Raw genomic sequence first — 14,025 nt, 5'->3', positions numbered from 1 at the left:
CACCCGCCGGCCGACGGCCCCGCCGTGAGTACGGGGATCCCCCGCGGGGAGGCGGGGAGGGAGTGCTCCGGTCGGGGCAAAAGGAGTGGTTTGGGAGAGCCCCGCAGCCTGGGGCAGACGGGCTCAGGTTGGGCCGGGGCAGGTTCGGCTTGGATGTCAGCAACAATTTCTTCTCCGTAAGAGCGGAGCTGCACTGGCAGGGGCTGCCCAGGGAGGCGGAGGGGGGGGTCGCTGGCTCTGTTCTAGGGCGGTGGAGATGTGGCGCTGAGGGCCGTGGTCAGTGGGAATGGGTCGATGGTCTTTGAAACACTGAAAGTTTCATGAAGGAACCGGTGTATTTTGTCTGCTCGGCGCTTTATTTATGGCAGAAAGGCTTTGAAGCTCATTGGCTGTTGCCGTGCTCTGTAATCGCTCTCAACCTGGCTGAGCCGCAGCTCCCTCAGTGATGATAACGCACTTTGCTCCTCTTGAGCGAGCGGCTTTATTTTGGGCTCCTGCTGGGATTCCCCAGCGCTGATGCCAAGGGGCAGCCTGCCCTGCTGTGCGCAGAGGGAGTCCTGCCACTGCCTCACCATCCGTCCTGTCCACGTGTATGTGAGGATGCTGGGAGCTGAGCCCTTTTTCCATTCCTACAGTTCACATCACTGCTCTTTGATCCATTGCGAGCTGATCTTCATTCTTTTCTGCGCCTTTACTGTAGCTTTAATAGCAGTAGTGCTTGGCTGAAACGAAGCTCCGAGGCCTGGTGGTGGAATTGTTGCTGGTTATGGAGCAGGGCCACATGCTGCCCTTTCTGAGTGGCACTGGGAAGCAGGAACAGGCACGCTTCGACATAGTACTGCATCTCACAGCCTGCCCAGGACTGCGGGTTCTGGCTGGCAAAATACTTGTCCCCAAGCAGCACCTGCTTCAGCCCTTCATGCTGCTGGGGCTCGCTGGGCTATCTTTTTAGCTCCAGAGTCATGTGCTGCTATTGTCATGCTGTCTGTCAGCACCTTTCCAGCCTCGCACTGTGTTAACAGCGATGAGTAACCCCGAATGTGGAACGGTGACCTCATGCACACGCCTGACCTCCGCGTTTCTGCGCGGTCCTTTTTCTCTCTGTGGGTGAAGCAACTTCACGGCATCACGCCTCCCTTATAAAACTTCTGTTCCTCGTTCCTATGGAGTGAGGAGCTGATGGTTTTGGTTGCGTGATGGATCCTGGGAGACAGGGGAGCTTAAACTTGCCTTCTGCAGAGGGTTTGGGCTTCCCACATGCATCGCATCCTCTGTTCAAAAGCGAGGCTTTGCTGAGCATCGTGCATCCCATGGTGCAGGTGTAGGGAAAGCAGCAGCTCCTCCTCATGCTGACCTCTTGGCCTTGCAGAGACTCTTTCACAGTATTTTTGCTCTCCTGTTCTGGGGGGAAAAAATACACACCCGTTTCTGACCTGCTTTGCTGCACCTCCAGTTTGGCAGCGCTCATCTCAACACAGTGCTGTTTTCTTTCCATGACAACCTTCAGTGCAAACCCTGCTCTGTGCTGCTGTAAAAATGAGAGAGCTTCCTTGTCACTATGATTTAGCAAAAAGGGCAGTGCTGGGAACTTCCCTGGCAATCCATTTGAGTTTTCCCAGTCCCTCGTGACTTGCTGTCGGGGTCCCATCACGTCCCCCATGTCCCGCCTGCACAGCACACTCTGTGGGCAGTCACTGCTGGCCACTGGAACTGCCACTGTGGCACCGCTGCTCTCCTCCATCAATAATGCAGGTGGAAACATGGAAAGACTTTAAACTTGGAAGAGGTTCAGCTGTTTACTTTTGTCACTTGCCAGATTGCAATGCTGTCACACACGTTTCCTCAGCGGAGCAGGGCTGGGATTTGGTGATGCACCCATGTGCTGCTCTGCCCCATAGTGGCCCAGCTCCCTGCCCCCACAGGCTGTGATTGCACTCCTTTCTGGGCTGCAGCCTCTGCTCCTCATCCCCAGCCCTGTCCAGCAGCATGGCCGCTCTATTTATATTGCAGATCTATTTATATTGTTTCAGGATAACTTTAATCATTGTTCCAAGTGCATCTGGAAAGAGAGGCGGAGGATTGCAGCATAGCTGCAGACATTGGGAAACGGGGGAAAAAAATACTTCATTCTCTGCAGACTTTTTCCTTTTGGCCTGTGGGGCCTCTGCTTCATTTAACCTCAACCAAATGTCACAGAAAGGGAAGCACGTTGAAGAGAAAGTGTCGTAAAATTCTTGGAGCTTCTCGTAAACAGGCATTAATTTCTCAGCTCCCCTTTGCTTCCTGCTTATGTTTTCTTCCTGCGCTGGTCGGGGCACTTCCCCTTATCTCTCTGCTCTGCAGATGTTGCTGTCAACCTTTCTTCCACCCTATTCTGGGGTTTTGGCTTAGTTCTGGCGATGTCTTATCTCTCTGTGCACTTTGTTGGCCTTAATGTTGCTCAGAAAATGAAGGGAATGGGGCTTTCTGAAGGTGAGTCTCTGCTCCAAGGCTGACGTGACAGGTTGTTGGTCCCACCTGTGCCACCAGCTCAGAGCGCTGCCGGGAGGAGTGCTTTTCAATGTTGACACCGGGGCGCATCCTGAAGCGTCACTTCCTGAGCCTCCTTCCTGGGTCGTTAGAATGCTGTTAGCTGGGTTAGAGCACAGCACTTGTGTATTTATTTGAATGTGTTCTGGTGAGAAGCTTTGGCTTCAAGCCGAGTTTTAATGAGGCATTTGTCCCTAGTTCCCTTCAGAAACAGCTGTATGTTTCCTTTCTGTCCTTTGCACCCATCCCCAGGGGTTCTGCTGAAGTGGGTGATTTGGGGAGAGGAACGCATTGGCATCAGAGGAGAAGGGTCTAAAGGAAGGAAAGAAGGTAAAGAGTAACCTTGCAGGGCAAAGGGAGAAAGGGGAAGCTTTGCCTTCCAGAACACAGAGAGATTAGTAGGAAGTAGAACTGTAATATGCCATTAAAATAAGAGCAGAGATAGTACCCTGGCTTCTCCTGTAAGCTCTTCATGTCTTTCTCTTGAAAACAGGAGCTGAAGGAGTGTGGCCGCTAACTGCTATTCCCCAAGTTCAGATTTATTGGCCGCTTTGATCTGAGAATGCAGTGGACTCGGAAGCTTTATTCCTTGTGCCCAACTGTTGCCAGGACTTCAGGCGGTTCTGACTTCGTTGCAAATTTCGCAATGCTTGATGTTTTCTGTAAAAGTTCAGCCCCAGAACTCTAGGATTACAAGAAAATACTTACTTGAAATTGTTTGTGTGATTTGAGATTGTTTCTGTGCTTCAAAGTTAGAGGCAGGGAGCGTGTGAAAGCATAAACATGGCACTCAGAACAGGAAAACCCAACAGGCAAATAACTGCCCTTCTTCCTATGATTCTTAGTGAGTTCTGATGATCTGCTGAGGCTCTGACTCGTGGTTTATTTACTGTTTGATACTGAAAGTTGACACACTCAGTGCTGCGGGGTTTTTTGTGACCACTCAGAACCTCCTTATCTGCTCCATACGAAGCAGCCTGCGGTGCCACTGACCAGAGATATTCCTGACATACGCTGACTCATTTTGTGTAGTGTCAGAATCGCTGGTGCTGCAGCTGGGAGGGCAGTGTCAGGGTCGGAGATAACAGTGTGTACACTGTTCGGCCTCCGTTTGTTTTGTGTTGGTTTTTGCTTGCACTACGTGACCCCTGCTATTCCTGTTCATGTTGGATCCTCTTCATTTTGGGGTTTTGCTCTCTGACGGTTCAAACTCGATCCTTTTCCCTCACTTCTTCTCTCAATGCTTCAACAGATCTGGTGGCTGGACCCAGAACTGACGTACGGGAACGCCAAGCCGTTTGTCTTCACGCAGGGCCACTCGGTGTGCAACCGCTCCTTCTTCCCCTGCTTTGACACACCAGCAGTGAAATGCACCTATTCAGCCACCGTCAAGGTCAGTGACAAATTGGTATAGTTACGGAGAGCTTAGCTTCGTTGTGAAATCGTAGTGACATTGTATGTGTGCATGTATATTTAATATAAAACGCTCCTTACGATATTTAACACTGTAAAAAAACTACATGCGTTACCATACATCAGAAACAGAGAGATCTGTGCTGTAGCCCTTCAGCCTTGGTCATCCCATCAGCTGGTGTTACGATGTCACTCTTCCAGGCTCCAGCAGGCATGCAGGTGTTGATGAGCGCCACTCAAAGCACCTTCTTAGAAGACAAAGAAGTGTATCAGTTCTACATGGAATATCCAGTTCCTGCCTACCTCGTGGCCCTGGTGGCAGGAGACCTTATACATGCAGACATAGGTCCAAGGTAAGGTTTTCAGCTTGGCCTAAAGGAGGCTGAAGCCCTATGCCAGACCTTTTAGTGCTACGACCATTTGCGGCCACGTGCTGAGGAGGCAGGCTATTATTTCTGAGAGATAACTGCGTTTGTTGAAGTATCACCTGATGTTTTCTGCTTTCTGACAGGAGCAGAGTGTGGGCAGAGCCTTGCCTGCTGCCAACCGCCATCAGCAAGCTTTCTGGCATGGTCGAGCGCTGGTTGACTGCTGCAGAGAGCCTGTATGGCCCATATATTTGGGGAAGGTGAGTTTCATAAGTCTCCTAGGTACGTGTGATGGGAACAAAATAATGAGAACGAGGACCATGGGGGCATGGAGGTATTTTGCTGGTATGGTGAGCAGCACTGGGGGGTTCTGAACAGTTGGCCTTCCCTGAGAATCAAAGGTGCTGTCTTGTTTTATATTTATTGCATTATGCCTGAAAATGCTGAAATGATTCATTATGGACTTAGAATCTTAGCACCAACGCTAATAGTTTCTGTAGTTAAGCTTGACTATGTCTTAAAAGAGAATGCTTTCGAGAGTATTTTCATTCTTCAAATTGGAGCAAATGTTTGCAAAGGCTTCCCACACTTATTTGCAAGAAAAGGTGTGGTTGTTACCCTTTTAGTGTTGTTTGAAATGCTCTGAGAACAAGGCCTGGTATGAAGTGCCAGTGCTGATCATTGGTGGAGAAATTCAGGAAACCAAAGAAATAGAATTGCTATGTTCCAGTGCCGTTTTGCTGGCACTACAGGCATCAATTCGTTCCCTCCGTGCTTCCCGGCCTCTGTTTCCTGGGGGCCTCTGGGGAGTCTTGAAGATCTGCATGTGTATGTGGGCAGTGTATGTAAAGTTCGTGGCTCTGGTGGTCAGATTCACAACTTGTGGTGAGTTTGCATGTGTGAACAGAGTGTGGTGCTTCTGGGAAGGGCAGGGCATGCTACAGCTGAAGGCTTCCAGCCTTATGTCCAAGCGTGAGCAGCAGTGTGGCCAAGGGAACAAACTGTGCTTCCCAGATCAGAAGAACTAGGTACCAGTGGTTTAGAAAGTTGTTCCTGAAGTTTCAAGAACTCCTAGAAGAGCTTTCTGTAAGGGGGAAAAATATACATGTATATTCTATGTAGGTCTTTTGAAGTAGGTGTAATTCACTACTGTACTCTTTCTCTCCCTTTAATTTTAGATACGACATTGTTTTTCTTCCTCCATCCTTCCCTATTGTTGCCATGGAAAACCCATGCCTGACTTTCATCATTTCTTCCATTCTGGAGAGCGATGAGTTTTTTAATCATTGATGTCATTCATGAAGTTGCCCACAGCTGGTTTGGAAACGCGGTCACCAACGCTACGTGGGAGGAGATGTGGCTGAGCGAGGGGCTGGCCACGTACGCGCAGCGCCGGATCACCACTGAGACCTATGGTAAGAGAGGATTTTCCTTCTGATGCGTCCAACCAACAGTTGAGAGCTGCTTCCTTGGAGCTCAAAAATATGTTGGGAGCTGTTTTTTTGTTGTTGTTGTCGTTGTTTTTCTGGAATGTGAGCGGTCCCAAACTCTGCTTTGAACATCAGGGATGCTTACAGTTTGTCTACACCTGGTCAGTTGGTAGTTACTGTGGGAAGGAATGATGGTAATAGCCATTAAATGCAATATACACAACTATGGAGCTGTCTGCCGAGCTACCAGAGGCTTCTTGAAGGATTGCAGAGCTCTACTTTAGCTGCTTGCATCAGTGAAATTAATAGGTCAACTGTATGGGGTACCATCAATAGCAACTGTAAGTAGTAAATCGTTCCTATTACTTTTCGTTTTTTTAATTGAAATGAATGATAGAAATGTGTGTTTCACTAGTTTGTCCCATTATGTTCTTAAAAGCTTGCACTACGTGTATTTTCATGTGTCCTATGTAAATGATTTTGTTCTATTTCATCTTGCTGGAAATGTTGGCAGCAAGTGTGCTTAGGAGAGTATATTAGTTTTTAGTCATGTATATTGTTTTTGGAGATGATGATAATGCAATTTAGAGAAAGAAGTGCTCATAGCAGTTATGGAGATGTTACTCTGTGTTTTATGTGAGCTGCTTTATGTTGAGTAATTCTCAGGGGTTAGGACTTTTCTGTACCTCACGTTGTATTCTATATGGCAACAATATGAATAGTTCAGAAGATTCTGAACTGTTTTCTGTCCCATCTCAGGCCGTGTCTCTGACATAAGGCAAGGTCCTCGTTTGTGTCCTCTTGGAATTCAGGGCTGACTGTTTCACTTAGGAAACTAAGCAGTGCTTTTCTCCATGCCACTCTGTAACAAGCTGTTATTGCATTCTGTTTTGTTTCAAGGACAAACTTCTGATCTAAATCTTGCCATTTCTGACATCATTTCTGGCATATCTTCTGCAGTTCATAAAAAGGCATTTTTGTAATGACATTGTTTACAGAAATTGGAGCCCAGTGACCACTGCACCTCTTGGATCTTGCTTAATCCTCTTCCCTGCTTACAGCTTGAAGTAATTGCCCTAGGCACTAGTTATTCTGCAGGGTTCTTGTTTTCTTTTTGTTTCATCTACCCATTTTTCTGCCAGTACAGATTCTTCTACCTTCCAGATGTGTCCTGGTCCTTAATTCTCATTCAGTTTGTATCAGATTCCTCTGTATACAGTGAGACTCTGTGCTTGTATCTATGTAACAAGCACTATTCTTGAAGACGTGCTGAAGGAAACCAAAACGTTAACAGTCCTAGATACTTACCTGCTGCATCTGGAAATGTCTTTTCCACAGTGTAACACATCTGCAAAGGCAACTTGACTTGCCAGGGTAGTGCAGCTAGTTTGGCATGAAGCACAGAAAGTTCTGCATTGCAGTTAGAAGAGCAGCATACCCAGCTGCAGCTGTAAGAGAGGTCCTACTGAGTGGAAGTGGGACCTGTATGATGCACTGTATGAACTGGGAGGAGTTGCAAGGAACTTGTCGTCAAATTCTGATGATAGTACATTACTGAGATTCTCTCTTGCTGTTGCTGTCTCATATTTTCAGTCATTTTTATTTTGTACCCGTGCTTGTTCTCCAGCCACTGTCCCACGACTGATGTGTTGTTTCTTGGGCAGGAGCTGCTTTCACGTGCTTGGAGACCGCGTTCCGCCTCGATGCTCTCCACAGACAGATGAAGCTCCTTGGAGAAGACAACCCGGTCAGCAAGCTTCAGGTTAAACTGGAGCCAGGTATTTCTTTTGGCTGAAGCCGTTGTACAAAATGTCTGCACATCACTGTTGGATTGCAGACCGAAATGATGTAATTTGAAATGCCCGTTATAAAATAAAGGAAAACAAAATACTTGTGTGTAAACTAGTCTAATAGTAAGCAAGGAAACTTGCACTGAATTTTTCTTCAAAACGGTCTAATTCATCTTTATAAATACATATACAGATGTGTACTTGGTCTCCCCTTGAGTGAGCTGTGCGCTGCTGAAGGCTGCTTGATTATCCCTTGAGTGAGATAGGGAGTGCGGGATTGACGGTTCTCTAGTTTTGTCATCAATCACTGGAGGTGTCAAGCAGTCTTCAGTCTAGATGATATATAAACCCCAAATGCATATGGAGATATTGAAGGTGGATGGAAGACTGTTGGAGGTCTCAGAAAAGGAGCATAGTATTGCTTGCTTTATATTGTTATGGTTGAAAACGTGCAGTGTGAGTTTGACACTTAGTTGCTTCTGTTATTTTACTGCAGTAAATTACATGTACTGACGCAGGCTTGTTCTGTTTTTAAGTCACTGCATCTTGACTCTGAGATCTCTAAGGTGTCCTTGCATTTAGACTGGCTGGAAATCGGTGTTCTTGTTGCACAGTGTCTTATAACATTATCTTTTCCTTCCAGGTGTAAATCCTAGTAATTTAATGAACCTCTTCACCTATGAGAAAGGCTACTGCTTTGTTTACTACCTGTCCCAGCTGTGTGGTGACCCAGGACGCTTTGACTCCTTCCTCAGAGTTAGTGTGCATACACATACGTTCTTCTGGAGATTGAGAGTTGTCGCTTTCCTTATTTGAGAGGGAGAAGGAGAATATTTTTCTTGATTTATTGTTTTTTATATATAAATATATATATTTTTTAAACTGTCACCTTTCTGAGTACTTGTCCTCACTTTTCCATCTCTATTGTTTAATTGTATGTGTGGTTCTTCATTGAAAAGAAGCCACCTTCCTCCTAACTCTCATTTATCCCTTTCGCTGTTTCAGGCCTACATTGAGAAGTACAAATTTACCAGTGTCGTGGCTCAAGATCTTCTGGATTCCTTCCTGAATTTTTTTCCAGATTTGAAGGAGCAATGTGTTGAGAGCAAAGCAGGTAAGCAGCAGTTTACTTAGTTAGCTGTCAAAACTAAGAAGTCTGGACGATAAATTCTGTACTTGGCTTAGGAGATGCATAAGCAAATCCTAAGGTCGAGGGAAACAAAACACTTTGGCAGCAGCCATACATCTATGGTACAAATGGTTTTCTTATCTTACTGTTAGCCCCTCTGTCATAGGGAATGAGAACGTTGTAAGTTGCTGACCATTTTGGCATTGATCATCTGGCCCTTGGTTAGCTCTCATTATCTCACCTTTCATGCTGCAGTGTGTTTGGAAACCAAATCCTGCTAAAGCTTGTTTTGGATTTAGTTACCAATTCTATAAACACATGGATGAGGATGGGCTTTTCTCACCTCTTTTTTATTTTTATTGGGAAAAATATGCTTCACGTTTTCCAGTGTTCCTCAAAATTCAACAAAAGAGAAATGTGCCAAATCTGATATTAGAACATGATTTGATCATAGATATTTTTTAGCCGACCTGCCTGATGAGCACATGTGTTTTTCTTTTATTTACTCACTGTAATGCTGAGCTCTAGAAGAATCATGGTTAAATTTGGCAGAGATGTTGCTGTCTCTATTCCAGATGGAGCACAGACTTGATGAAACTAACACTGTTGTATCACTGTAACTATGGGTCGGTCTGATTTGCTACTGTTAGAGCCTCTCTTAACTGTGCTAGAAGCAGTCCCGAACCTTCCTAGACAGCCAAGCCATCTGCAGAGACTCCTGCTCGACATTTTTGGTGCTCCTCATTCCAGGACTGGAGTTTGAACGTTGGCTCAATGCTACAGGACCTCCGTTAGCTGAGCCAGATTTATCTCAGGGATCCAGCCTGACCAGACCGGTGGAGACGCTCTTCAAACTCTGGACCACTGAGCCTCTGGATTTTGATGCTGCTGCCAGCAGTGCTGACCTCACTAAATGGAGAACGTTCCAAACTGTGCTCTTCTTGGACAGATTGCTGGATGGGTCACCACTGCGCCACGGTGAGTACTCTGTAAGGACAGTAGAAAAGTATTCCTGGAATGACAAATACATAAATAGGCCTACTCTGCCTTGGTGCTATCGCTCATTTTCTGATGACTTCCAAACTTGACAAAACAGGTCATAGTTGTTTTTTGGTTTTTTTTTCTCTGTGTATATGCTCTTTTCAGAGGTGATAAAAAGGCTTTCGGAATGTTACTCCTCTCAGCTGGACTCCATGAACGCAGAAATCCGCATCCGCTGGTTGCAGATTGTAGTCCGCAATGACTATTACCCAGACCTTTACAAAGTCCGTCGCTTCTTGGAAAACCAGGTACTAACTGCTGGATTAAAATCACTGCACCTCTCAGTGCATGAGACATGTGCATGAGACATGCGACGTGAAAGACCTTGGAACTTCTGCTTCCTGGCCAAGTGTAGACCAGGTGTGTAGCGAAGGGGCCGAGCATGGCTCACCTGCTAGCGGTGGGGAGGAATGGGCAGATGGAATTTGAAATGCCTACAGATAGTCTGTGCTTTTCCAGCCTAACTCAGCGTCGTTGTCCCAGCTCTGCCCAGTGCGTTTTTGCATTGCTTTATGGCAGCCCCAGCGTTTCCAGAGAAGAGCTTTTTGCGGTACTAAGTCATGTGATTGTTGGAATATGTACCCTTCAGACAAAGCTAGTGCTCAAGAAATTCCTTTCAGTGTTTTTTATTATGCAGGAGCAAAAGGTTAATGCATGTGTTCTCTGTGGCCTCCTCGGCCTTGTAAATAGCTCTGTTATTTGTGGGGAAGTAGCTCAGTCATAGAGAGCAAGTGGGTTTTGATTATCATTCACATGAAACTTTGCATTAAATTTATCTAGGGATTTTTCATCTTTTGAAGAAATGTGTTGCTTGGATTCATTGAGATCTTTTGGAATATACTTGTAGGAGAGCTGAACCTCTTGGCTTTTTCTGGAGTGATATTATCCAGTTTTCCTTTTTTGCAGATGTCTCGGATGTACACAATTCCACTTTATGAGGACCTTTGCACTGGCACGCTCAAGTCTTTTGCCTTAGAAATTTTTTACCAGACCCAAAACCAGCTGCACCCCAACTTGCGGAAAACCATCCAACAGATTTTATCACAGGGCTTAAATCCACTTCCTGCCATAGACACTACAGCAGGCACTGCAGACACACCAGCAATGGTGCTCGAGGACAAAGTCTCAGAGGCCACAAACGGTGCCATTTCACTCAGGGATGTTAACGTGTCTGCTTAGATCACCAGCTCACACCAGCCACAGAGCTTGAACGCGGGGACAGGATCACAGATGCCAAGTGTCGCCTCCTTTCCCTCAGCCCTGCAGCTGCAGTGTGTTGTTGTAACTGGATTTCTCTTCCAAAACATGTAGGAAATGTGCCTTCAAGTATCCAGTGTGTGACGCTGCCAGGCTTCAGAGATCTTCAGCTGTGGGATGGATATTTGGATTTGGTTTGTGCTGCGCATGGACTCCTGGGCAGTTGCCTTTGCAGGGAATATGGGTAGTTCTCTTTCCTAAGGCTCTTCTGGTTGGTTTCTCTGAGGTTAATTGTTGTTTTTTTTTTTCCATCTGAGGGCACTGAGGCATGTCCTACTTGCTGTGTGTACGTTGCTGAGGAGTGTATGTGTGTCAGTCTGCCATTATCCTGATTGTTGGGCTGAAATTTTGCAGACTCGGGAATTCTCAGCGGCAGTAGATACGTTTTCATGTCATGCTCTTACTGTGACAGAGGTATCATTATGTGGGAAGCAGGGTCTGATGCTCAGATAACTAAGAAATGCAATAGCTCCTGTTTCCTTCATCCCCCTACTCCCGGTGGCTAAAGAATAATAATGCTTTATATATATATATGCTTTTATATATATAAAGAAGAGCAGGGAAACCTTATGATGGATTTGAAATCCTTCTGTGGTTAACCCCTCACTTTTCCCTTTGCACTCAGTGGGACAAGCAATAAAGAAATGTTTAGGCTTGAATTTTCACAAAGTTAAATTAGGTGCCCAAATGCCATCCATTCTGGTACAAACTGGATGCCTAAACCTTTTTAACTGTTTCGACAAGTCTAGCTGCAAGCTTTGGTAGTGTCTTAGCGTGTGCGTTCATCAGTTCACTGTTTTCTCTGTTCTGTCCTTTTCGGAAGAATTAACAGGACCTTTAATTGTTTTAAAAGATCCCTAGCATATGGTGGGCCTGTAAGTCAGCCCCAGAGATACCCACGCTCAAATTCTACTGCCTTGAATAATATTTGCCTCTAAAAGTTGCCCCGTCATATGGTAATCCAAGGGAAGCACTCTTTCTTGATATGAAGCCCTACTTGACTTGAGTCTGTTTTCTGACTCGTGGTGGTGGCAAGATGCCATTTTGTTTACACAGCGTGCTGTTTCTCTTGATGGCTGACCAGGCATTCAGGATGGAGAGGAGCTCTTGTCTGCGCCGTTCGGTCTCCGAAGCTGAGGGCAGAGCACGGCTGGGTATTACTATTACACAGTGCAGGTGATGATTCTTAGACTCTGTGCCACGTTCTTTTAGATGTGGCCAACTGTGTGCCTCTTGGTGAGCTCCCGGTGAACTTCTCTGAGCTGATGTATCAGCAGGGTAGTGGATGAGTGTGAATGCAAAATGAAACACTTTGCAGATGCCCAGCTAAAGGAGATGTGACAGAGAATCTGTTATATAAATTCTAGCACTGCTATGAGGATCTGCATAGCACAGGGAGAGGGGAATTTGGGAGATTTCTTTTCACCAAAAGAATCTGTTTACACCCATGTGTGGATGGGGACTTAGGTGCTGTTACTGGATCTGCGTTTTCTGGCTTTAAATTAATTTGGACTTCACCATAGCCTTAGCCTGGGCTGAACTGGGACGAAGCAATAACGAACTCAGGCCTCCTTAGTGCTTCATTAGTTTTCAGAACGGGCCATCGGCATCGCTGGGCTTCTGAGCTCCGAGCTCTGCTCTATGCTTGGTAAATGGCTTACCTTTTTTGTTCTGTCTTGTTTTCCCAGAAGGGACAGAGAATGACGTTTTCTGTACAGATCTCTTTCCTGTTTTTGTTTGTTGCTCTCTCGATAGAAATTTGTGCGAGCTGACTTTCCAGTTCCTGAGTTGCACTGCTGGTGCTGTGTTTCCTGGACCCCCTGGGGGTAGTGGCAGCCTGGCCCAGGCAGTGACCACAAGCATCCTTTGGAATCCCAGACTTCCGTTTTAGCACATTTTATTTTGTGGGAGAATGTATGTGACCCTGGTGGGAATTTTTAATTTACATGGATGCCTTATGATGAGTGTCGAATTAAACTACGCTTTGTGACAAGTTTAGCCTTTTTGGGCTGTTTTTCAGTGTCACTGTTATAGACACATGGAAGAACTGACTTGGTATGTTGTCTTCGTTTTGTCCTGTTCTGGAGTACAGCATTTAGGGGGTTGGGAAGCTATTTAAAAGCTGCATGGCACAAAGCTGGAGAGGTGGCAAAAATAAAAGGGACTATTACCTATTGTTACTGCAGCTGACATCAGATCAGCTGTGTGTTTGTGTATGCATGCATCAAAGCAGGGAAATGCTGTCTGGACCTAACTGACTGTTTTGTGACTGAAAAATATGAGATTTAAGTTAGCATTTCTGCTCCCGTCCCTGTGAGAACACATCAGAGGGCTATTTTCATACAACTTGTTCTCTGAAACACAGAGAAGTGCAGGGATTGTTGAGTATTAAATATTCTGTTTGTCTTACTTCAGGTACTTTTGCTCCTCCCGTGAGCTGGGAGTGTATTTTTATTTGGAAGAGAAAAAAAATTGGAAGCAAATTTTTGGAGATAAGCCTTCCTTTTGTTGACATAAAATAAATTAATGCTTCAAACAACTTTTCATTTTGATGTGTAGTAGACTTGACGTTGAATGGCAAATTAGGCTGAGATTAAATAGAAACTATTATTGCCTTATCTATGCTGGGCTCATTTCTTATCTCTTAAAGTAAAATTAGTACAGCAAAATAGTTTTGTTTAAGCAGTTGCCAAGAGATAGGGTTATTCTCCTTATTTTTAAAAATGAAATCTATTACTTTATTTCCTTGCAGCCCTGAGCAGAGTGAAGTGGGGTCTGGCAGTATAAAGTGTGGAAGAACTCTGAATAGCCAAACACTTTAATAAAATGGGTTATTGCTAACTTTTTTTAGCATTTCATTGCCACGTGGGTTAATTTAAGTGTAATTCCTGTTAGCAACACGTATTACTCTGTTAAGCTTATATCGTATTTTGTTGCCATGGATTATTACAGGATCCCAGCTGTGCACTCCATTAACCAAGAACAACATCCCAAATATTCTCATTTAACCAAAGTTTTCTCATGGTCTCACACAAAGTGACCTTGGCCATTGCCCTTTCCGGATAGCA

At 45.4% G+C, this 14,025-nt stretch overlaps 1 protein-coding gene across 1 annotated transcript; it reads left to right on the top strand.

Moving 5' to 3' along the window:
* Positions 1-13,575, top strand: RNPEPL1 (arginyl aminopeptidase like 1; the record flags this gene model as incomplete). Its single annotated transcript, XM_010716814.3, is given in 12 exon segments — positions 1-24; positions 3,782-3,922; positions 4,144-4,295; positions 4,454-4,570; positions 5,489-5,585; positions 5,587-5,725; positions 7,405-7,518; positions 8,174-8,286; positions 8,536-8,644; positions 9,410-9,637; positions 9,806-9,948; positions 10,607-13,575. Coding segments are annotated over 12 exon segments (1,650 nt in total), but the record flags the coding sequence as incomplete, so codon positions are not given.
* Between the last annotated feature and the right edge of the window lie 450 nt (positions 13,576-14,025).

This window comes from Meleagris gallopavo, chromosome 11 (genome assembly GCF_000146605.3).
Source record: "Meleagris gallopavo isolate NT-WF06-2002-E0010 breed Aviagen turkey brand Nicholas breeding stock chromosome 11, Turkey_5.1, whole genome shotgun sequence".
NCBI lineage: Eukaryota > Metazoa > Chordata > Aves > Galliformes > Phasianidae > Meleagris > Meleagris gallopavo.
Note: the sequence above shows the minus strand (reverse complement) of the source record. Positions and strands in the feature narration are given on the sequence as shown.